We start from the raw sequence: 25593 nt of genomic DNA, 5'->3' as shown, positions 1-25593 counted from the left end.
AGGAAGCTACATGTAGCTAACTAGCGTTAACGTCTCCTGACGCTGCACGTTCCAAAGATTCGCCCAAGAGTTACTGCCCAGCACGGTTGCATTTAATCCACGGGACGTTGTTACGAGCTTTTCCAACAAGTGCAGCGAGTGAAACCACCTCGTACAATTTGTTTGGAAACACTGCAAGTAGTGGACGACGAGCGCCCATTGTAAACGGCTGGCGACTGTACTTACGACAGTTGGTTCGCCCATGCTGGCCTCGCTGGGGTGACGAGGAGCAGGACTACTGCGAGCAGGGAGGTTACCAGGCCGGCGAGATGCATGCTGTAACACACAAACACCCACATCGCTTGCTAAACAAATTTAAAACAATTCCAAGATCATCTAAATAAAATACATCAGCTCAAATCGTTTTAATTTTATTGCTGCTAACCAGTTTCGGCTATTTAATAACTATAATCAGAAAAAATTAAATGACAAGGACCCTGGAGCCGCTGTTGCTTCCAAGATGCTCCCAAGTTCCTTACAAGAATGGGAAGGCCATTGAGTACTGAGAGAGACCATGTCTGTGATACAGAAAGAAAAAGAAATACTGTCACCAGAATATCAAAAGCCAAAGTAGTCCCATACTCAGGGAACGAACGCCGGGGAACAGATGCAGAAATTCTGTATCGCTGTTCCGGGCTAGATAGTAGTCCCTACCTACCATGAAGTGTCAAATGTGTGTTCTGTGTCGTGTGGAGGATTGTGATGAATGCTTGTACAGTATATGTTGTTATGGATGAAGGAAAGCAACAAGGTGAAATACGTGCAGGCACATAACCTACTCCTCTCGAATAGCGGCAAGGGGGCCACGGAGCTTAACGTCCCCATCCGACGGACGGATCACCTTCAATAGAGTCACATGCCCTTACTTCATGAGAAACTGTAGAGACATTTGGTTATTTAATCTGAGACTTCGCTGCAAAGACTGGTGATAGGGAACCTTACGATACTCTGTCTCTTCCACCTGCTGGCCAACTACTGGGAACGAAAATTGTCCACCTCGAGGATTCGAACCATCTTACTTCCGAGTAGAGCGACAGCGCACAGTCGTGCGTTAGCCACCTCGGCTAAGAAGGCGCGTTCACCAAACTATAATGACAAAAGAGAATCACAATAACTGTGTCGAATATGACGAATCTTAGCCCAAGTGCAGAACACATCACACGGCACAAATAAAACAAGAAAAAGCAGTACCAGACTGAGACTTCTTTTCGAAACTAGATAATCTTCAATATGTAAAACTGATATGACATTTTGGAGAGTTCCTCCTATAACCTTAGCCGCTGCGTGCTATCTTGCTCAGCAGGGAGGTGAATCTGACTTGGATCAAATGCGTGATGCAGATTAAGGACTGTTGGTATGGAACACTTTCCATAAAGGGTGTGGCTTTTAGCTGACGCTCGTTTAGACTAATGCTGGGCTGGCCCCCAAACTCAGCGTTAGAAAATATGACACACAATCAGCTAAGATACAATAAGGTACAGAAGTTCTAGGGGACTGATGACCTCAGATGTTAGGTCTCATAGTGTTCAGAGCCATTTGAACCATTTTTGAACCCTGAATCTGATATATACCTTAACTCCAATAACTGCAGTATCGTCGGACGTTTTCTTCTCTAACTTTCCTTTATTTCATGTTAATCATATTCTCATCCGTGCTTTTCACAAATAAAAAATAAGGGAAATTACATGTCGGTCGGCAAACGTATGCTTCTACGAGGACTATTTATGCTTTTCGCATTCCCTTTTCCGGAAGAACAAACAGAAAGTATGGAAAAATCAATTTTTTTTTCGTAAAAACGTGCATGTTACATGTTCATACATGTCTCCACATAATAACTTTATAGCTGTATCCATTTGTAGTAAGTATTAAATATATAATTGCAAATATGTTATAAAAATCTAATTTAATATGAAAGCAATGATATAAGCACATTGTTGTGGAATAATTTTATTTTAAAAAATTGCATCGTAAATGTTTCTCAGTAGTGTTACATAGTACACACAAAATGTATCATAAATCTGAATCAAACACTACGAAGATAATGTTTTCCTCTGTTTGTAAATGAGTTGCGGAGTGACATCCGAAACACAGAGCTGCTGAAAGCAGCAGGTGATGGCGCGGAAGCGGCAGAACCATATCAGCTTTAAAACGGCCACTTGGCGATGTGGAGAGTGGCCATCCAATAAAAGCAACTGCTCCAATGGAGCCTGCAGACTGCGTACAATTTCCATGCGCGAAGGAGCTGCAGGCTATGTTTCCCAATTGGCTGTTCGTTTGCGCGGTTTGTAAGTTGCATTGCACTCTGCTCTGCAAAGAGTACGGTTATCGTTAACAGCTGTTCTTTGTTCTGCACCCTCTTTTCATTTAACCTTTGTAAAAATATTGCTTAGAACGTACTGCACTGATAAGTTTTCGGACAAATCACGTCGTTTGATTACTTTTGTGAAAAGACCAAAAGAAACTGAAATTGCCTCCCTCCTATGTGTTTTTTATAGTAGGCATTTTCTGCTGTTTCGTGGCTTGTAGCCCCAAAACACTTGACAACCTCTTAAAACTTGAAGTATTTGTGTCCCACTCTAATGACTTGCTTATCTATTGCTTTTTCAAAACAACTTTTAATGGCGTCTTCCATCTCAAGACTCTTTTGAGCACCGTAAATCAGTATACACAGGCGTCTCTGTAGTGGAGATACAAGCGGTGTTCAGTAGAGCGGGCTGTGTATCCAATAATAAATGGGACAATGCGGGTTGTGTACACTTTTAGGTATGGCTACATGCTTCTAACGGTCAGTTCAAGCTTAGACTGCACGTAGATATTTTACGGCAAGAAAAGTTACCGACACAGAAAGTTATTCGTTGAAATGGCATACGCCACCACTGCTTCATTCGAATATTCAACGGCTGCCGTGAGACACGACACACTGAAAATTTGCAGTCGTTGTCTGCGGTGAGTATCATCAGCTGATGACCGACATCTACAAATTGTGGCTTGTAGTTACCCGGGGAGAAAGCAACAGAACTGCACGCTGACTTTTTGGAGGTAGTAAGAAGCGCTGTGTGGACGCGGAGAACACGCGTTTATTCTAGGTGTCCGTTACGAAGATTGGTCCAAATACCCTTGCACTGCGGTGCGTGAAGACCACCAAGGACGCTATTGGAATGGAACCTGGGTCAATGGCGTCGGGTTCTCTTCACCAACTAGCGCAGGGTTTCCTATTGTCCAACCTTACTTGTAACATTTAGGTGATAGGTTGGTCTTTCCAGACAATATTACGCAAGCGCACTGTGCCCATCTCGTGAACACGTTCATTCAGAAGGCAAGAATCAGCTAACTGGAAAGGCCTGGGGTATCTGCTGAAATAACTGTACTGAGCACGCGTGGATGGGACCAGTTGACAGTGAAAGGAACTTTCCTCACACACTACGTTATCTTTAGCAGGCCAACGTCCGAGTGTGTGACAGGCTTGAGTAGCAAAGTCTAGTGGACAACTTGACAGGGAGTATAGAAGCATGTTACAACGCATGGTATTGAAATTTTATTCTTTCATTCCCTGTTCTCCTTAAATATAATCCCACACACATTCGGGGATATGCAACTGATGCAAATCATTTGTTTGATCAGTTTATTTAGAAACGTACTGCCCACGTGTGGGAGTGCCACTACGCGCTTGTTTTTAATTTAGCCTTAAATATTTTGGGGGGACATGCCAAATGCGGCACCTTGTCTCCATACTGTGGATTTCAGATTTAATTGCCGCCTCATTTATTTTGCTGAGTGCGCGGAGACAATGGCGCACCAACGATGTAGCCACTGCTGCGCAAGCACATACTACTCAAACATGACGAAACCTTTCTCGACGTGTTGTTAAAGAACCGGTGTTGATCGTGAAACAGAGTGTTTAGTTCACTCTGCAGTAGAGTGTGCGCCGTTTCTAACTTCCTGGCAGATTAAAACTGTGTTTCAAACTTGGTCTCGAACACGGAAACTCTGCCTTTCGCAATGCAGTGATCTACCGGCTGAGCTAATTAGGCGCGACTCACAAACCGCTCTCACAAGCTTACTGTCAGGCAGTACTTACCTCCCATCTAAAAAACCTTCTCAAAAGTTCTCCTACATAATCTGTAGAACCGATACTCTCGAAGGTATTACCTCCGAAAGACAAAGTCTTGGGTTCGAGTCCCAATCCGGTACACAATTTTAATTTGTCAGGTAATTTTACAACATTTAGTTGTGTGTACAGCATCATGTTGTAATAAAATTTTTGTTATTTTATAATTTATCCTTATATGATTCTACACTGAAGAGCCAAAGAAATTGTTACACCTGCCTAATATCGTGTAGGGCCCCCGCGTGACGCAGAAGTGCCGTAACACGACGTGGCATGGACTCGACTAGTGTCTGAAGTAGTGCTGTATGAAACTGACACCATGAATCCTGCAGCGCTGTTCATAAATCCGAAAGAATACGAGGGGGTGGAGATCTCTTCTGAACAGCGCGTTGCAAGGCATCCCAGATATGCTGAATAATGTTCATATCTGGGGAGTTTGGTGGCCAGCGGAAGTGTTTAAACTCAGAAGAGTGTTCCTGTAGCCACTTTGAAGCAATTCTGGACGTGTGGGGTGTCAAATTGTCCTGCTGAAATTGCCTGATTCCGTCGGAATGCATGGATGGAGGTGATCAGACAGGATGCTTACGTACGTGTCACCAGCCAGGGTCGTATCTAGACATATCAGGGGTCCCATATTACTCCAACAGCATACGCCCCACATCAGCACAGAGCCTCCACCGGCTTAAACAGTCCCTTGCTGACATGCAAGGTCCATCGATTCACGAGATTCTCTCCATACCCGAACACGTCCACACGCTCGGTACAACTTGAAACGAGGCTCATCAGACCAAGCAACATGTATCCAGTCATCAACAGTCCAGTGTCGGTGTTGGCGGGCCTAAGTGAGGCGTAAAGCTTTGCGTCGTGAAGTCACCAAGGGTACACGAGTGGACCTTCGGCTCCGAAATCCCATATCGATGATGTTTCGAATGGTTCGCACGCTGATAGTTGTTGATGGCCCTGTATTGAAATCTACAGCAATTTGCGGAAGGGCTGCACTTGTGTCACGCTGAACGATTATCTTCAGCTGTCGTTGGTCCCATTCTTGGAGAATCTGTTTCCGGCCGCTGCGATGTCGGATATTTGGTGCTTTACCGGATTCCTGATATTCACGGTACACGCGTGAAATAGTCGTACTGGAAAATCCCCACTTCATTGCTGCCTCGGAGTTGCTGCATCCCATCGCTCGTGCGCCGACTATAACACCACGTTCAGACTCACTTATATCTTGATAACCTGCTATTGTACCAGCAGTAACCGATCTAACAACTGCGCCAGACACTTGCTGTCTTACGTAGGCGCTGACGACCGCAGCGCCGTATTCTGCCTGTTTACATATCTTTGTATTTGAATACGCACTCCTATACCAGTTTCTTTAGCGCTTCAGTGTATATCCAATCCATACTTCACCCGTACACAGTGTGAGACGTCTCACGCGAGCGGTAATTCTTCCGACCAGTGTATTAGCCCGGATGTGCACGTTCATAGACAGTTGTCCGACGCAGTCTACCCAGCCAGTCGGTATCAAAATATGAAGTACAGAAAGCGTGAACTTGGGATATGTGTACGAGCCACGCTGTCATTTAGGAGGAACTGGTAGGAAGACATTTGAATGAGGACGCTGTGAGTCTTTGTTGGTTATTTCACGGCTTTTGGTCGCGATTAATTCAGTTGTTTTCCTTAAGGAAGCATTAACGTTCGGCCCGTTACTGGCCATAGCGAAGGGTTAGAGTGCGTCTCGCTATTTCCTCCCGTAACGTCAACATTTAAATGTATATAAACCGATTATAAAGCTCTGTGCCCATTAAACAAAGTGGACTAAGATTGAATAGGTTCTTAAAAGCGTCGTAAAGCTACGTTTGCGGGCCACGTAAGCACACATCGGTGCAATTTCGTCCGGCTACAAGCAGCTAGAAGCGCGGAGCCGCACCTGCCGAGTCCCTCTATGGCAACGCTAGTGCCCACACCGTCGCTTTTATCTCCAGGCGTAACAAGTTGTGACGCTACTGAAAACACTGCTAGGATTCATAATGTTCTATGTTGTTGTGTTGCTGTTGCTGTTGTTGTTGTTGTTGTTTTATGGTGGTCCTCAGTCCGAAGAATTGTCTCAAGCTGCTGTACATGCTTTACATAATGAGTGACCTCCATTCGAATATGTTTGCTGTAGCAAAGCGTTGGTCTCCCTCTACAATATTTACCCACCACATTTCTCTCCATTAAAAAAGCAAACATTCCTTGATGGCTCTGGACGTCTCCTATCAACCTACCCCTTCTTTTAGTCGAGTCCTACCATAAATATCTATTCTCCCCCAGTCGATTCAGTACCTCTTCATTACTTATCCCATCCAGCCATCTTATCTTCAGCATTCTGCTATAACATCATATTTCAAAAACTTCTATACTCTTTCTGTCTTAACTGTTAATCTTCCACGCCTCACATCCATAAAAGGCTACACCTCAGACAAAACCTTAAATTTGTATTAAATGTTAAAAGTTCCTCTTTTTTTCAGAAAAGTTTTCCTTACTATGTAACAATTCTACATTTTATATGCCGCAAAATCATATTTGGTCACTAATCGGCTTTCCGCTTCTCAGACCATCTGCAAGTGACAACTGAATGTCGCAAACACAGACTTACACATATTTTATTTGTACAGAAGATACAAAAATCACGAAGTGTTTACATAGCAAATCATTACAATAATTACATTAACTAAAAAGTGGTACTAAACAAAGCTTTTATATGGAGATTCAGTTAACAAATGATGTAATATAAGACGAATTTAATGTGAATCTAGCATTTTTCACGAAAACTTAATTTAACAAAGGGGAAATACGGAAATTGAATCTGATCTGGACTGGCGTTTTGTGTCATGTGTTTATTGATATCCAGTATTTCCAGTAGGTTCATCTTTGTACTTTTCTTGAGAAAATGTAAAACTTCACATTCTACATCATGTTTATCTGTGTTTGCGACATTCAGTTGTCACCTGAAGATGGCCTGGGAAGTCGAAAGCTGGTTCGTGACCAAATAAACATAATATTGCAGAACATTAGGAGGCGTTTTCCTTTTAATAGTATTGTCATGTTCTGCCAAACACTGATGTAAAATTCATTTAATTTTATATCCCATATAACTTCGCTAACGTTAATTTTTTGGATGCCCAAATAGCAAAACTTATTTACTACTTTAACGCCCTCATTTTCTACTCTAATTCCTTCAGCATCACCTTATTTAATTTAACTACATTCCATCGCCCTTATTTAATTAATATTTATCTTACAAACACTTTTGAAGCCAATATCGACTCGGGGAGTGGCCGCGTGGTTTGAGGCACCATGTCACGGATTGTGCGGCCCCTCCCGCCGGAGGCTCGAGTCCTCCCTCGGGCATGGGTGTGTGTGTTGTTCTTAGCACAAGTTAGTTTAAGTAGTGTGACCTCAGCAATTTGGTCCATTAGGAATCCACTTACATTTCATTCGAAGACAATGTCCGTTCCATTCAAATCCAAGTCTTTTGCCTTGTCTGCGAGAATCACAACGCCACTGGCAAACCTCAAAGTTTTTATTTCTTCTCTCTGAACTTAAATTCCCTTCAGAAATTTCTCCTTAGTTTCCTTTACTGCTTGCTCAGGGTGCAGGTAGAGTAACATGAAGGTTAGGCTAAGCTTTTCACTCCCTTCTCACTTACTGCGTCGCTTTTTCATGTCTTGGTCTATTATGACTGCTTTCTCATTTCGAGACAAGTTACACATAACCTTTCACTCCATGTATTTTGCCACTGATGACTTAATAATTTCAAGTGCTTTTTTCTAAATCTACAAATGCTATAGATGTGGATTTGTCTTTCTTCACTCTATTTTAAAACATAGGTCTTAGGGGCAATATTCCATTGTATGTGCCTTCGTTTCTCCGAAAACCGGATTAATCCTACTCGAGGTCTTTCAGTGGTTTCATATGTTTCATGTTATCTCGTTTAAAATTTGCGGTTGCTCTCACTGCACAACTATCACTCATCTATCTCGATAGCTAATGGCACCATCTACACGTATCTCACAACAGAGAGAAAAGAAATTCTCCACGTCAGCCTACAAGTAGTGCGCCAGAATCGAGAAGTGCTACCAGAAAAAAAGTGAAATAAGTTAGACGTTAATGTAGCGGACATTTGAGGTACGGCGTTAGCTCGTAATAGACAAGCCCGAGGAAGAAAATATAACTGGTTCTTCATCTGGCTCGGTAAGTACCTATATTTTTGTGGGCACCCGACAGCGCGCTCTCGTTAAGTGTTTCTCGGAAGAAGGAAGAAAAATCAGCTATGAGATTAATGATGATATGGGCGCAAAATCAGAGCACAATTTCAGACTGGATCAGGTTGACGCGGGAAATTAGACACGGACTTTTAAAATTAACAGAAATTTTCTTATTTTTACTGACCTATATTCCGTACGTATAAGGGATCGGCATGTTAATCTGGACTTGTCATGTTATTGGTATAGGGTGGACGGACGCCGATCCTGCCGCCGCCCCTTCTCCCCTCCCCCTTACCCCGCCAACCCCTAGTGGGCGGAAATTACGTACAACATCTGTTTGCGTCTAGTGTAATCCGTGTGAAAGAAAAGTGTTGGAAATGTTTGTGAATCGTCTGACTGAGGCGGAAGGTGAGTATGAACGTAATGGGCTGAGAGAAACGACTAGCAACCACGTCCAGGATAGTCGCCACACTGGATCTCCTCGTTAAACTGCCGGGCGGATTCGATCTGGGGCAGCGCAATTCCCCCCATCCCGAAAGCGGCGAGCTGACGCCCTCGGCTATTAGAGCGGGTGTTTCAAACTAATAGAAATGAAACTTGCAGGTCTGCGGAGGATGACAATTTGCAAAAACTGGAAGAATACTGTAGTAGGCAGGAAGGTGGGTGACGATACACAGTAGAATACGAATCCAGCAACCTTCTCTATGTCATTAAGGACGTAGCTGTGGATAGTTGATGAAATTATTTGTCTAAGTATATTCGTGAAACCACAAAACTCCAAACCAGGATGGCGGCACTGCGATTTCTGTCGCACTCCCATACACTGAGCACCTAATAATGTACGCGTGCAACAATCGGTTGTAATGTCACATCAATACTTCCTATAAGCGGCTGGGAAGCGACGTGATTTTTACACCCTTTGTTTACTTATCAGTGGTGTCCTCAATATATCGTCCCTCATAAGAAATACCTATCATTATTCCATAGCTGCAGTACCACCATGTAGGCTGTACCTCTGCGTAATAGTAATTTTTTTCTCCTTATCTCTCTCCATTTCATCCATATGACTGCAAAGTAGACTACCCGGTAATCAGCGTATCAAGCAAAACAGCTCTGCGTTCGAGATGAGATGAAAGCTTGGCATTTTCTCTTTCGGGATATCCCAGCTGTTTTCTTTGTTTCCGACAGGGAAGCAGTGCCACTGTCACGCTGTAAACCACGAGCGGCCAAGAATTCGGCTCGTGAGCCATGCACTGGTATGAGTACCACAGCAGTCAGCCTAGCTACACACTTCCCCCACTACCACGGCGTGCTGTCTGAGGCCTCGACATTACGATCACAGATTTACTTCAAACTTTGTACACCTTTAGTAGCACATTAAAACAACATAATGTGCAAGTAATAAGCTGCACTACTCTGGCAATTCAGAGAAAATCCCAAATCAAACGACCTAACCTTGTGAGTGTGACGAGGGGGAAAACTGCAAATGCGCCGCATTTAAGTGGCAATGCAGTGGCACTCCATGCAACTTGGCTTTATATTTCTTAACAACACAGATCACAATGAAGCAAAATTTTCAGTATTATATAATTATTTTTGACGCGCTGAAGGCATAATATAATTTTTATCTGGTGCAAACTATCGGCCTGTGGACTGACAGACAATTTCACAGATTTTCGCACTCAGGTTTCCACGTAACTGTGATCTATTTACTTTCGTAATCGAAAACGGTATTTCAGAAACACACATATGTTGATCGAAATATTGTAGCACTTTTGTAACCTCATTGTGGAGACGTTACAACTCTACCTGTGAAAAACAGTGTAGATGTCCTGAACAATCGGTAAAATGATTTGTCTTTTAAAAGGAAATTACACTGATCCTCAATCAGTTACACCTGACGTGCACAGGGACGCTTTCAGCTGAAAAAGCAAATGGTCTCCAGAAGCTCGAAAACAGATGTGAGATTCGCAGTCCCCTCAAAATGTTTAGGAAACTGTTCCAGCATAAAGTCAAGCCGGTATAAGCAGAGAGGGCTGTGATGAAGACGTCAGCCAATTGCACGCTGACCGCCCCCCTCTAGGACGACAGCAGCGGCATCTAGGCGAAGAGAACGTAAGGGCAGCTCTCGACTGGTCGCGACCCACTTGAAGACTAGCCAGTTCTGCGAGTTCTACAGCAGCGGCATCAAGAACAGGCGCTTGTATAGCAGCGACGTAGCAACTGTATTACTTCATTCGTATTAGAATTGTTATACTGAAGAGATTGCTTATTTTTTATGTCGCCCTTCGCATGCGATACAGCTGTTTAACACAAAGTTAAGTAATGTAATCATTTCCTTTTGTAATAAACTTCATTAACACGGTTTGCTTGAATTGTCGTCTAACGATCCGAGAAGCAGGTTTTCTAGGCACCCCATATTTGACGAGTAGGCAGGACACAGCAGAAACTATCCTTATAATTCTTTCGAGGCCACAATGAATTCTTCAAATTTCGCATTATCTTTAACGCCAGTGACGGTCTTTTCCGCCAAAATTTGCTCTCTCCACAATACGACTTTCTTTTTAAACGTATCCACATCAAATCAGAATTTAGATGTTTCTCACTGCAGTGCCTTACCGTGGACAGTATGCAGTGGCCGGCCGGTGGGGCCAAGCGGTTAAAGGCGCTACAGTCTGGAACCGCGTGGCCGCTACGGTCGCAGGTTCGAATCCTGCCTCGGGCATGGATGTGTGTGATGTGCTTAGTTTAGTTAGGTTTAAGTAGTTCTAAGTTCTAGGGGTCTGATGACCTTAGAAGTCCCATAGTGCTCAGAGCCATTTGAACCATTTGAACCAGTATACAGTGAAGTCCACTTAAACTGCGAGGACTGCAATCCATTCGACATATTCTAATTTTCTTTCCTGAACTCCTTTTTCATTCATAAATTCAGTAACAGCGAGTTTCAAATCGAAAAATCGTTGCAGGCATGCCCCTTGACATAGCCAATCTACTTTGCAGTATTGCACTGCTGGCCACCGTAAATGCAACACCCTGAAGGAAGCATCCGAATCAAGTGAAATTTACACCATGGGTTTACAGCGATGAGATATGCAACTGATTAGAATTTCAGCGCAGACGCACATCACGCGCGCCTGTGGCGCCACCTCATAGCGCCATTTAAGGCTTGGCGATTTCGACGAGTGTACGTTCGGCACGTGTGTTTACCTTGTGGTTGTTTCATAAGACGATCAGTTATGCCTCGTAGACAACAGCGAACATCGTTTGATCAAGTATCCGAGTTCGACAGTGGAAGGATAGTGGCTTGCCGAGATTGTGGATTATCACACAGAGAAATCGCTAGTCGTGTTGGACGAAACCAAACAACTATAATGCGGATATGTGACCGTTGGATGCAGGAGGGTACGACGGACCGACGTGGTCGATCGCATTTACCTCGGTGCACCACTGCACGTGCTGATAGGCAAATTGTGCGCATGGCAGTGACGGATCGCTCAGTGACATCCCGAACCATAGCACAGCACATTGCGTCTGTAACGCATCATCCAGTGTCTGCGCGTACCATTCGACGCCGTTTACAGCAGAGTGGTCTGTCCGCAAGACGTCCATTGCTTCGTCTACCATTGACGCAGAACCACAGACGTCTCCGTCGCCAATGGTGTGATGACAGACGGATGTGGACGGCAGAATGGAATGACGTTGTCTTTACTGACGAGGCACGCTTCTGTCTGCAGCACCACGATGGTCGGATTCGAGTGTGGAGACACCGTGGAGAGAGGATGCTGGACAGCTGCATTATGCACCGCCACACTGGTCTTGCACCGGGTATTATGGTATGGGGCGGTATTGGATATTACTCTCGCACGCCTCTAGTACGCATTGCCGGTACTTTAAATAGCCGGCGCTACATATCCGAGGTGCAGGAGCCAGTTGTCCTTCCTTACCTGCAGGGCTCGGCCACAGCCATATTTCAACAGGATAATGCGCGACCACACGTGGCACGCATTGTCCAAAGGTTCTTCGTCAATAACCAGATTGAAGTGCTTCCCTGGCCGACTCGCTCTCCGGATCTTTCGCCGATAGAAAACATGTGGTCCATGGTTGCTCAACGAGTGACCCAGATTACATCCCCAGCTGCCACACCAGATGATCTTTGGCAACGTGTGGAAGCTGCTTGGGCTGCTGTACCCCAGGAACACATCCAACGTCTCTTTGACTCAATGCCGAGACGTGTGGCAGCGGTGATCTCCAACAATGGCGGCTACTCTGGCTGCTGATTCTGGCAGGAACCACATGTCACAGACGTCTGTAAACGTAATCATTTGATACTTGGTCAACATGTTATCTACAAAATACATTTTGTTGTGCTACCTCTTGTCTTTCTTGGTGTTGCATTTACGGTGGCCAGCAGTGTATATAGCGTCACCAAACTCTTCGTTCAGTTCCATCGAAAACTGTTACAGCTGACTGAGGGATAATACGTACGACTTCATAAATTTTGCTATTCGTACCATCAATTTCTTCACGTGTTCCATGCCTGGGAATTCAGCGCAAAGTTGTTCTTAATGTACAGAACAATGAATCTCGTCTAGCGATCTTTGTAATTTTTTGTCCTTTCATTATTAACTAAATGCTTCAATTCTTTTTGAGCGGTATTATAACGTTTGAAAGGAGATTTGCAGTACCCATCGATTATGCGACTGAATAACAGATATTGTGAATTCTCATGCCTTTCTTCAGTCACTACTGTTAAGTTTTAAAGGCTTGTGACGATAGATCGCTCTTTTTGTGCAAACTGCCACTGGACCTGCGAACGTCCTTCATGCCACGAAAAAACAGCGAAGGGAAAACAGCTTTGACACCACGATTCTGCTGAGCTGAAGAAAGTTGTGCCGACCGAAAAATGCCACACAGTAATACTAAATGAAATGCCACGCTGTACTGAAAAAAATCGATGCAGTCGGAGCCTCGGCCCACACACCTCTCCTGAGCCGTTTGGCACGCCGTGGCCGGCCCTACTGTAATCTGTCTGAGCTTTTCTCATTCCTTTCTGTTTGTGTTTTCCTCCTTCCGTCTCATCTGCTAATCTTATTCTATTATTTCTCGCTCTTTCTCTCATAAGTAGACTTCTGGTCCCAGTTTAATTCCCTTTGTACTGTTGCCCCTTTTCTGCTAGACGTCATTAACCCCATTCGACATGGAAGTAATGAGGCATTGCTTAATACGGCGTTAATAAGACACATTTTTTTTTTAAATTCCGTATATTCATTACTGTACATATTATCATTATTATTACGAGGGAGTGCTGATAAGTAATGCCTCCAATTTTTAAAATTATGTTCTCATTATGTTTTGAGGTATTACATGTCAAGCAGTTCCCCGCTTTGCTGACGCAAGTTGCAGCCCTCTGCCACTAGAGGATTCCCAATTATAGCACGTAACACGGCGTGAGAAACAGCGTGCTGTGATTGAGTTTCTAACTGCAGAAGAGTTCGTCCACACACGGAGCATCCTGTCCTTCAGCATAACAACGGCAGACCACAGCGCTGCCACATCTGCAGCAGGCTGATGCCTCGGACTCACTTTCATCGATCAATCTCCTCCCGACTTGCCCCATCCGTTTCCAAAACGTAAACAATACGTTCGACGACTTCACTTTGATAGTGATGAAGCGGTGCAAGTAGACGCGAAGTTGTGGCTCCGTTAACAAAGTCAAACATTCTACAATGACGGTACCAACAAACTGGGTTCTCGTTGGGAGAAATGTGTTCATCGCCAGGGTTGCTGTGTCGAGAAATAAATACATAAACACGAAGAAAATGATGTAGAATTTTAATAAAGTTTGTTTTATTTTAAACATTGGCAAGTTTCACATCAAAAATTCGGGGCCGTTACTTATCAGCGGGCTCTCGTATCATATCGCCCCCGTACTATAAAAATTGTAAGCCGCGCGGGATTAGCCGAGCGGTCTGAGGCGCTGCAGTCATGGACTGTGCGGCTGGTCCCGGCGGAGGTTCGTGTCCTCCCTCGAGCATGGGTGTGTGTGTTTGTCCTTAGGATAATTTAGGTTAAGCAGTGTGTAAGCTTAGGGACTGATGACCTTAGCAGTTAAGTCCCATAAGATTTCACACACATTTGGACAAAAATTGTAACGTTGAGTCGCTAAGAATGTTTACTAGCTAGACATAACCACCTATGGCGAGCTAACATACACTCACAAGCGACAACATCGACAAGCTCCTGTAAATCAGCAATACCGACTGGATTTGCCAGCTGCCATTAAAGCTGACGAACGGGCTACAGCAGGGAAGCCGACAAGCTCGCACACTAACGCACAAACAAACCGCAAACACTACTCTAAACTGTGAATCCGATACATGACCTATCGGACACTAAAAGATGAGGAACCCAACTGAACAGGCGTGCTGATGCTGACCGAGGAGCCAACGCCGGTACCCTGCTGCAGCCGCCGAGTAACACCGCTCCACAACGTCAAAAGTGTCCACTTGAATGGTACCCACTACTAACAAAGCATGACGTGTCGCAGGCAGCAAGAAAACCGCTAATGCTCTTACAACCCGATCCAACTATAGCAGAATTTTTTTCCCCTTGGCTTTTGCTTTGGCGCTTCTTTCCCTCTGCCCTTCAAACCGGTACCCTTCGTTCAACTTTCGACCAAATCTATATCCAGATGAGCGCGTATTAATGATTAATCATAACCAGACATATGCAAACATCGCAGTACCCACATCCTGCGAGACCTCCCTTTGCGAAAACTAACCAATATGGAGAGATGGCGGTAGACCATTTGTGTTGGCCATCATGCCCGGTGTGGTTGTGGAGGGGGCTCCATCCTATATAAAAATAAAACAAGAAAAATCACTAAGGATGTCGGCTGGGTGTAAGACGGGGTCTGAAGGCCTCAATCTTGCCAGGTGCTATAAATACGTGAATAAAAATACGTAAATAAAAATAAATAATTAAATAATGTCTCGGTTACTGCGCAAAGTCGATCGGAAACCCGTTTCACATAATCGCTGATGAATCTCCTACCCTCGTATATATTCACACAGTTTCTTTCATTTCCTTAAAAATCAAATAGTCAACGACATTTTACTTCCTACCACAACGGTGTAAAAGTGCCTAGCTACTGTTCGTAGCTTTCGTTGTTCATTACTCAAATTTAACCGCCATCAGAAAGGTATTTGTGCGGAAGAGAACTGATGTCGCCTCTTACTTCCAGTTTACAGCTACGTAAATCAAAGAGCACAATAAGCGCTCGGGAGTGGTTTTTTATTTGGCCGCGTAGCGGTCGTGGTTTCGACGGAGGAATTTCTTGCACTGCGTTGACGCGAGAGAAGCGGCTTTGGGGGCTGTAAAGGTGGAATGAAGTTACACTGAATTGAAGTGCCGCCAGTAAACGTAATTGGTTACTGGAGAGGGTTAACGACTCTCCCAAGCTTCGTACCCCAAGTAGTATAATGAGCTCTGCTGGTCTGTCATCCTTTATAGCGTTGCGGTGTACGTAGTTGCCGCGCTCTCAGTACTGGAAGCTGCCGCACACTGAAGTAACCGGACACTGATGAAGGTTTGTTTAGAGTCGGGCGTTTCTTAATCTTTAAAGACATTTACTCCAGTAATATAGCTATCTAAGGAGGTCGTAGTGTGAAGGCTTGTAGGAAGGAAGTTCATATAAACATTTAACCTGTTTGGGTTTTTATCTGCCTTAATGTTGCATGTGCAGAAATACTACTTCAATATCGTTTTAACCTCTCTCCATAATATTTTTGAATGAGTAACTCTTAAGAACCCTCTAGATACTTTTAAGGGGGCTTTCATCGTCGTTATACGAACTACGAATTCGTGATGTATGTAACTGCTCAAGAAACTCCACCGGAAAACGTTATAAGAGAGGTGTTATCCATCACGGAAAGTTTTACAACTGTTACTGTGAAAGAGTAGTTACTTCCGCACATATAAGTCCCGCCAAATGGCCACAACGAGAAAACAGAACTCACACAGTGGTTTATAGAGAGTCATTCTTCCTACGCACCATTCGCGAATGAAACAAGAAGGAAGAGTAAGGGTAGTGGTATTAGAGGTACTGACCGCCATACACCGTACGGTGTATTGCGTAGTGTAGATGTAGATGTACGAGGCCAGAATGAAAAGTTGTCGGCGTGGCGCTTTGCTTTTGTTACGTTGACGTATGTTGTGCAACAGTCAACTGACAATTTGATCTGTACAATAAGAGGCGACTTGCTCGCCATGGAATTGCTCGAAGGTTTTACAATAATGATAAATTTGATGGCATCCGCTACTAATCCACTCCTATGCCTTACGTGTTTCCCGTGCGGTGAATCATTCTTATTAGGTCAAGAGCCGAAAATATGTGCATTGTTGCAGTTCTTACTTAAGACCCCAGCGACCCTACGCTTATGGATAACAACTGTATATTTGTATGCCGCCCGTTTTTTGAGGACGGTAGTAACTCTTCACTGCTTTTCTAGGGAATAAAGAGTTTATCGAAGTAATAAGACTGAAATTTATACATTTTTACACCAACTACTTAAGGATCACTCTTACCCGCGGATTTTTTTACAGTAAATTGTTACTTTAACCAAATGTATTAGGTCTATACTACCTGCTAGATGCAGTTCAGCTGTCTCACTCCATTTACCAATACGTATGACAACAGAAAGTATTATTTTTGCTAACAGACTGCACACACCTCCCCAGAGTGAGTTAAGCTCAACTCCTCAGGCGACGACAATTTCAATGGGTGCGTTGAGAGCCAAAGAAAAAAAAATGTGGGTTCCTTCATATAGATGTACTTTTATGCATATATGAGCGCACTAAAGAGCTTTCACTCTCCTCATATGGGCAAGAATAAACGGTTCACGATTGCTATTGAGATCGAAAAATGGGAAAAATTCTACGCACTATCTCCTGGAACTCCGTGAGATGTTAAGGGAATACACAATAATCACAGTCAACGGAAAAGTCTCAGATAGCACGTATAATAACTTGCAACATAAGGGGCGATCAAAAAGCTTCCGTTATAGAGCATTGCTGCAGTGTATATGCAACCCAATGCGACTCCGATGCAAGTATATAAGCTCCGACATGTAGGCGAAGGGTTGTGTGGCCTTCGAACGGAAACTTTTTGATTACCTTTTATATATCTTAATTTATGTTTTTATTTTGAATGAAACGTATTTTCGCCTTCAGATGTACAATTGTATATTTATTCTCTACTGGTTTCAATTATAACATCTTCACAGAAGAAAAACAATGTACATCAATGGATCAAAATTACATTTTCGCCAAATACTTCACAACCAGATGTGGAACATACGTAACTGTCATAACAGTCTGTCCGTATAAACATACTGTACATTAGCACAATTTACTTGTTGAGAACTTCACATTTAATAACTTGTCCACCAGCTCCCCTTCTCCTCTCTTGGGCACCATGTCCCCTCAGTCTGAGTGCGGTAGCCTCCGGTGCGCCGCCGTTCATGACCTTTAACCCTTAGCAGTAAATAATGAACTTCAATCAGTGAGCAGAAAACAGCTGGTTCTATATTTTTAACAACTAGCCTTACACCACCGGACGCCCACGTCCCGCCTAAGTCATATTCTCGATCCCTCCACGAACAAGTGTGAAGTTGTCAGCAAGTAAATTGTGCTAACGTACAGAATGATGATGTAGATTATGTTCAGACAGACTCTTACCTTTGTAATGTATGTTCAACATCTGGTTGAGTCGTATCTGACGAACATGTATTTTTGATCTACTGATGTATACTGTTTGTCTCTCGTGAAGGTGGTTGTTATACCTGAAACCGATAGAGAATAAAAATACAGTTGCACAGCTGATGGCACATATATGCTTTTTTTCAGAATACTTAAGAGCCGTAGAGAGTCACCTCAGAAATTTTTATTATGTATATTGGATTCCCATACCCCTCACCAAACGAAATACGTGAGAGGTTATGACACTAGACTCGCATTCGGAAGCATGGGTTTCATATCACTAGCCAGTCATCCAAACTGAGGTTGCCCTAAATCAGTCCAGACGTTTGCCTAACAGCCCGGACAGACGTACGTATTAAAGCGCTGCTTCTGGGAGAAGGGGGTGTACCAGCCGGGATCGAATCCGCACGCTGGAATAACAACGAGGGCTACTGTACTGGCCAGCCTGGATGACGTTTTTAAGCGGTTTCCCGACTGTACGCAAGTCCCACCTCAGTTACACGATTCGTAAACATTTACAAAACTTTTTTTCACTTTCACATGAATAATAATACACGCAGACAATTGGGGTACACGTAATACGTTCTGGGGTGGGGGTAACGGGGTGGTGACAGGAAGAACATTCGGTCACCCCTTAAATTAAGTGTGCCAAATCTGTTCATAACCGTGCTGACACTGCGCCGATGAGGACAAAGGAACGAAAAAAATAAGAGGAACAAGACTCCAGACGTTTGCTAGGATGATTTCGTCAGATACGGTGACCTATTTCCTCCTTCACCCGTCGGTAAACAGATCTTGTGCTCTGTCTATAACGACATCATCGTCGACGCGACGTTAAACAATAGCCTTCCTTCCGTTCCAATCTCTTTTTTCAGAGTCTACTTAGTTACCGATGCGTAACAGAAATGTGTAATTCCAATATTTCGCTCCTACACGACGTTCCTCCCAGGCCATCAGTTCTTGAACGTTAATTACAGAAAAGTAAACCTTTCACATGGAACCAAGGGAGACGCAAATTACGATAACTGGATCGTGATTTGCACCCACTTCCTCCAGAAGACGAAGCCATTGTCTTAATTAGTGATCCACGTTGACCAAGTTTCAGAGTAAAGATTGCAGTACAAACAATTTATGAAGAGAACGCTTTGCAAACTGATTAAAGGAAGGCGAATGTTTCCGCACTGTGCAGTGAATAAATTATCTACGAGCAGAACGAATTTACGGGACAGCGGAATTAGTCTGGCATCCGTATTAATCTGCTGTTGCACTTTCAATTCCAAGCACGTTCCTTTGCTCCGTGACAGCAATTCCATTCCGATTTCTTTCGTAACAACCCCGTGTCATATGCTGATCCGAATTTGAACACTGCGACGTGAGACGGCTACGAGACTGTGGCTGTTGACCGTCAAAACAAACCAAAGCACCAGCCAGGTGACGGCATAATGCGGACAAATTTCTCTGGTTTATTTGAACTGAGATTTAGCACAGCCCTGCTACACAAACCGCGGAAACGCGCATTGTTTCTGCAATCAGCGATGCATGTTGCAGCAAGAGGTAATTTGGCTTTACGGCAACAGCGTGGCATTGCGCACGCTTGCCGCAAAAGCCGCAGATGTTTATTTTCCTATGTGGCAGTCAGCCGCAGAACCACGACTTACGAAGAATGCTATATGCCACCAGCAACAGGATACCGACATCTCCCAGGACGAAATATTGCATGTTGCACTGTGCGCAGAAAGTAAAAGACGCGGAAGAATGAGTGAACCAGGTGGATATAATTTTTTTCTCTTCCAATGAACACATAATGTGGTTGCATTCATATCCGAAAAACTTAAGCACTGTTAAATTTTTTAAAAGGCAATGTATAATAAATTAAGCATCTCTTCAGTAGCGGTAACTTCTAAACAGGTTCGTAGTTTAGCCTCAGGAATAAACTGACATAGCATTTACACATTCTTGTATGAACAACATCAAGTTTTGAAAAAAAAAAAATACGACTACCATTTACCATCTTTTGTGAGTTAACGAAGACTTTCAACTTTATAGATAATGGTACATTGATAAATAACGTAGAGTATTATGGAATAAGATTTCACTCAGTTGTTCTATAGGAAACAAGAATGCGCTTTGCTCTGTCACGACTGAAGCTCTGAAAAGCTGGGTAAACTGCTTTGACTACTTCCTTTCTCAGTATACAAAAATGACTTATTACCAACTGTGGCAGGTAACAGAGAGACTGTCTTAATTGTCGGTAGTGAAAGCATAGTTGTTACAGATTCAGTTTCGAAACTGACTACTGAAACAAACAATCCGCTGTAAGAAAGCATTTCTCACTCCATAGTTGAAAATTGATTCCCTCTAGTTGGCCTCTCACTCGTAATTCTTATACGAGTGACATTCAACTCCATTAACTGGTATTATGACTATTGAAGTGGAAGATATCTGATTTCTGAAACTGACAAGGGAAGCTTCCCATCGCATCCCCCTCAGATTTAGTTATAAATTGACACAGAGGATAGGCCTTGAAAAACTGAACACAGATCAATCGAGAAAACAGGAAGAAGTTGCGTGAAACTATGAAAAAATAAGCAAAATATATAAACTGAGTTGTCCATATGCAAGATAAGTAACATAAAGGAGAATCAAAGCTGATGAGCGCCGTGGTCTCGTGGTTAGAGTGAGCAACGGGAGGTCCTTGGTTCGACTCCTCCCTCGAGCGAAAATTTTACTTTCTTTATTTTCGCAGAGTTACGATCTGTCCGTTCATTCATTGACGTCTCTGTTCACTGTAATAAGTTTAGTATCTGTGTTTTGCGACCGCACCGCAAAACCGTGCGATTAGTAGACGAAAGGACGTGCCTCTCCAATAGGAACCGAAAACATTTGATCGCAAGGTCATAGGTCAACCGATTCCTCCACAGGAAAACACGTCTGATATATTCTTTACGACACTGGTGACGGCATGTGCGTCACATGACAGGAATATGCTGTCGACCCACCTAACTTGCACACTTGGCGAATGGGTAAAAAGATTCTTCTACGTTGCCCGACTTAGGTTTTCTTGTGGATGTGATAATCACTCCAAAAAAAGTGATGAAAACATAAGAGTTTGTCACATAAACTGCATCAAATGAATGCAACAGTTTCAGAGTCGCACAGTTTTCCCTGTGCTCTGTCAAAACATATGTTTTTTTACGTTTTCAAATGTTTCCGTGCGTAGACCGTCAAATTATGTATATGTCCAAGCAAATCTGAACATGTCCTGAAATTTTGGAGAGCGAAGTTGATTATGTGTGAGTGCCTGAACTTTGATAATTATCTGAAAATAAAAAATTAAAATTTTCACCCGATAGAAGATTTGAACTATGGACCTGTCGTTCCACAGCTGCTCACGCTAACCACGGGACCACGGCGCCCGTATGCTAACACTCTTCTTGATGTTGCCTACTTTGCGCATGGACTACTCAGTTTGTATATTTTGCTTATTTTTTTCATAGTTCCACACAACTTCTTCCTGTTTTCTCGATTGATCCGTGTTCAGTTTTTCAAGGTCTATCCCTGTACCAACTTATAACTAAACCTGAGGGGGGTGCGATGGGGAGGTTCCCTTGTGAGAACATGTATGCACACATTCGTAACCTCTGGTGAGAAGTTGAAAGCAGCTGTCTTAACTATCAGAATATTACCCTCTGTTACCTTCTGCGTAAAGCCTGTTTATTTTCCATTCTTTCACTGACAGACGTCATATAATGTAAGGGGCAGTCAAACAAAAACGAGACAGATGTAAAAAAGTAAGTAAGCTCTGTATTATTTCAAAAGTAATCGCCGTAACAGTTACTACATTTATCCCACTGTGAGACAAGACGGTCAGTGCCTTCATGCCTTGATGCCTACGGAACAATGATTGTACTCAAGCGTGCACCTATTCTTACGAAGCATCTTCAGGGCTCCAAAACTATGGAAATCGCATGTGGAGAGACCGGGGGATGTGTAAGGGCTTCCCAGAGAATCTTCTGCAGCGTATACGAAACAACCTTGGCAACATGTGACCGAATACCGAAATGGTTTCCAACAATTAACCATGACAGTCTGCTACCCCATTCCAGGCCATGGTTAATATGCTGACATAAACATTTTCTACAATACATAGTTATTACTATTACTGTTATTTATTTATTCAATTATTGAAGTGCTCCTAGGAAATAAGAACAAGAAAATATGAATATATACGAACAACATTTAGCAACGGAAATACCAAGCATTCTCCTACTTGTGAGAGTAGCAGCTTTGACGGGAGGGAGTTCTTGGAACTACGGTCTTAAAATCAATTTTATGATCAAGTTCCGCCCTTCGTTATCAGAAGTGTCTCTTGGCAATTAGGTTTGGACGATAGGAGAAGGAAAATTTCTTAACCGACGTTATTGGAATGTACCTGTCATATTTTAAAAATGACATAGAAAAACAGTTGGAGAAAGGTAAAAAAAGAATGCGCCATTATGGTAATTCAATTACTTAAAAAGTGTATGAAATACAGAACACAGAATATGTTGTCAGCCTCCCATCCGAATGTAGCCACATTACGTAATAGTTACAGTTACATTACTTTCTACGGCAGATGACGTCAGCAGGTGGAGCTGCGGGCTGAAATGTTCTGATTAGCTGTCACGGCGGTAGCTACTGGCTCGATATATCGTTGCTGCGATGTCTATTAACTTTTCAATCACGAACCACGACAGTATCTTAATATAAATCAACTTCGCTCCACGAACTCGATCTTCGCCGATCGGCGCCTTTCGGTTCCCAGATAGTTTCAGGAATTGGGAAAACTTGAGACATCTGTCAGTTTGAAAGCTAAAAATGTTGTAGCACGGAGAAGAATTTATTCAGTTCTCACTCAGGGAAAAAATACAACTTAAAGAAGTGTGAGCGACTGTTCAGTCACTGATCTTGAACTTCTTGCTGATTCCATTATCAGCAAAAATGACGGTAAGTATCACCGAGTTATAAAACTGATGCTCCCCAGAGAAATACAAAGTGGTATGTACGAGATCCGACATACATAACCCGTAAGTTGATACCAAATACAAGGCGGAAGATGTTTCTTACTGTCATCAACTGCTCACAATCTTGGTGAATTTGTAAACATAGCAGCTGATGATGCTTACGGGTAGAGTTGCGTTCTACCAAAACTACGGTTCCGCTGTTTTGGTACAGTACCTAAATGACGTAGTAAGTGGTAGGGTCACGGGTAGTACTGTCCTCCCCTGGTAGCTGAGTGGTCAGCGCGACGGACTGTCATACCTATCGGCCCGGGTTCGATTCCTGGCTGGGTAGGAGATTTTCTCTGCTCAGGGACAGGGTATTATGTTGTCATCATTTCATCCCCATCGACACGCAAGTCGCCGAAGTGGCGTCAACTCTAAAGACTTGCACCACGTGAACGGTCTAGCCGACGGGAGGCCCTAGCCACACGGCATTTACATTTTCTACTGGTAGTATTGGTAGCATTGGTGGCGAGAGAAACATAAATGAATGTGTGAAAGAAAAACTGGTAACCGACGACTTCTCTTTGTTTTTTGATTGTTGTTTTGCACAGTATTAAAATTGCACATCTTCCAGTATTAGTCCATTGTGTATTTTATACCCTTACAAAACATAAATCTCATTTTATAAGTAATAAAATTTAGTTGACAGCGTAACTTCTGCGCTTTCATATAACCAAAGCAATTTAATTTGATAAAAGTACAGATTACATGCACAAACATAAAAAAATCATTATAATTATTGTTGTAACATTCTTCATCATGATCAAAGTGTGAAAGCTTTTTATGAATAACAGAAACATGTTTTATATAAACTCGACGAAGTATTGAAACAATGTCTGATATGTTTTTGTCTTGCATTTTTTCTAATTTTCCTTTTTTTTGTTGATGAAATTGCATTTTATAACGCTGTATGATAAATATTTTTAGTTCAACATACCTCTATTTCACGTTACAAATCAACGATTGTCGTATGAAACCTGAATTTAAAATTGGCAACTTCAGTTTTTCTATAAATATTGTTTATTTTTAAGTAACAGATAGGATGTTAACTACATACAACAAAAATGTTTGGTAGCTTACGCTGGCCCTTCATATACTCTCACTCAGTTTTTAGGCGGTTCACCGATTCCGGATTCTGGGGGACTCAAGTACGACGCTGAGCACACTGGCAAACAAGCTGCTATGGACTATTAGAACAGGAGATGTCAGTCGTCCAAGTTTCGATGAGGATACTCTAAATATGAATGATTTATTACACAAAGGATGTTTTAAGACAAATAGTCAATAATGTGACACGAAACACTCTGTAACAGAGTTTACACACTTGAATATACTATCGGAGGCCAAAAAAATTCTAGTCAGCAATAAGAGCATGCTGAGTACATACACATTTCTCGCAGTGTGCACATTTGATGAAAACGGGTCGGTCACGGTTCTCATGGAAACACTCTTCCTTTAACCGTTGTTCGAAGCAGTACTCCTAGGGTATTTGAAGTACTACAGGAAAGTCTTTGATGTAGCTCATTGAAAAAAATGCAAATTTGATTAAGTTGGACAAACGATTGAAGGCGCTAAGAAATGTGCCACATGTTATGTCATTGTCAGAAGCTACGATAACGGTATCTGTGATAAATTTCACAAAATATTTGTATGGACCGAAGAAGAAAACTTCGACAGCTTGCACAATGCCTGCGCACTTCGCTGAAATCAGCGTCTTGCTGAATTCAGCGCTTTCAGGAACTGTAGAGCTGTATAGTACGTCATCTCTCTTGGCTGTCCGAGTGTCAAGCAATAGAAGGGCTTTAGTTTTTTCTTGTATATCTGGCCACATTATTTTTTCTAGGAAGACTTTTAAATCCCTCTTCGACATATTAGCAGCTTTGCTACCAAATACCTTGATGTTCGGTAAATTTTATTAATGTTTGCAGGAAAATTGTCGGTGAGATCCGATACGTGGACATGCAAATGGAGCATCAGCGTACCATCCATCAGAATCCCAAGTATTGTGTGTGGTGGTCGGTACGGATCCAACCGCACCAAAGACGTGCTTGCGTTTCTTCACTGCGAGAGTTCATCCAGATCGTAATTCCTTATTAAATCTTCATTGGTCGGCATTTATTATTTGACCTGGAGACAGACGTTTTTCCTCAATGTGAGATCTGATTTCCCTCGCGAATTGATAAGCTTTTTGTTGAGTATCGGTATCTCCTTCAACCAACTTCTTGCTAACTTTGTGGTTTATTTTATGACGAACAATCTTATTCTTACATTTAAATTTCTTTACCCACGAGTTGGAAGCTTTGAACTGCAGTGAATTGTGAGGGTCAGTTCTCTTCTTTATTTTCAATGCCGAAAGTCTCAGTGCGCGGTCATGAATTATTGCGTTTTCTTG

General features: G+C 42.9%; 1 protein-coding gene across 1 annotated transcript in view; it reads right to left on the bottom strand.

Moving 5' to 3' along the window:
• LOC124723164 (diuretic hormone class 2) overlaps positions 1-25593 on the bottom strand; it is a 116165-nt gene that overhangs the window by 22630 nt on the left and 67942 nt on the right. The window contains exon 2 of the mRNA XM_047248363.1: positions 226-315. Coding sequence (XP_047104319.1) covers positions 226-314 — 89 coding nt within the window. The 5' untranslated portion in view covers position 315. The remainder of the gene's footprint in view (positions 1-225; positions 316-25593) is intronic.

Source organism: Schistocerca piceifrons, chromosome X, assembly GCF_021461385.2.
Source record: "Schistocerca piceifrons isolate TAMUIC-IGC-003096 chromosome X, iqSchPice1.1, whole genome shotgun sequence".
Lineage (NCBI taxonomy): Eukaryota > Metazoa > Arthropoda > Insecta > Orthoptera > Acrididae > Schistocerca > Schistocerca piceifrons.
This window is presented reverse-complemented; position numbering and strand designations above follow the sequence as displayed.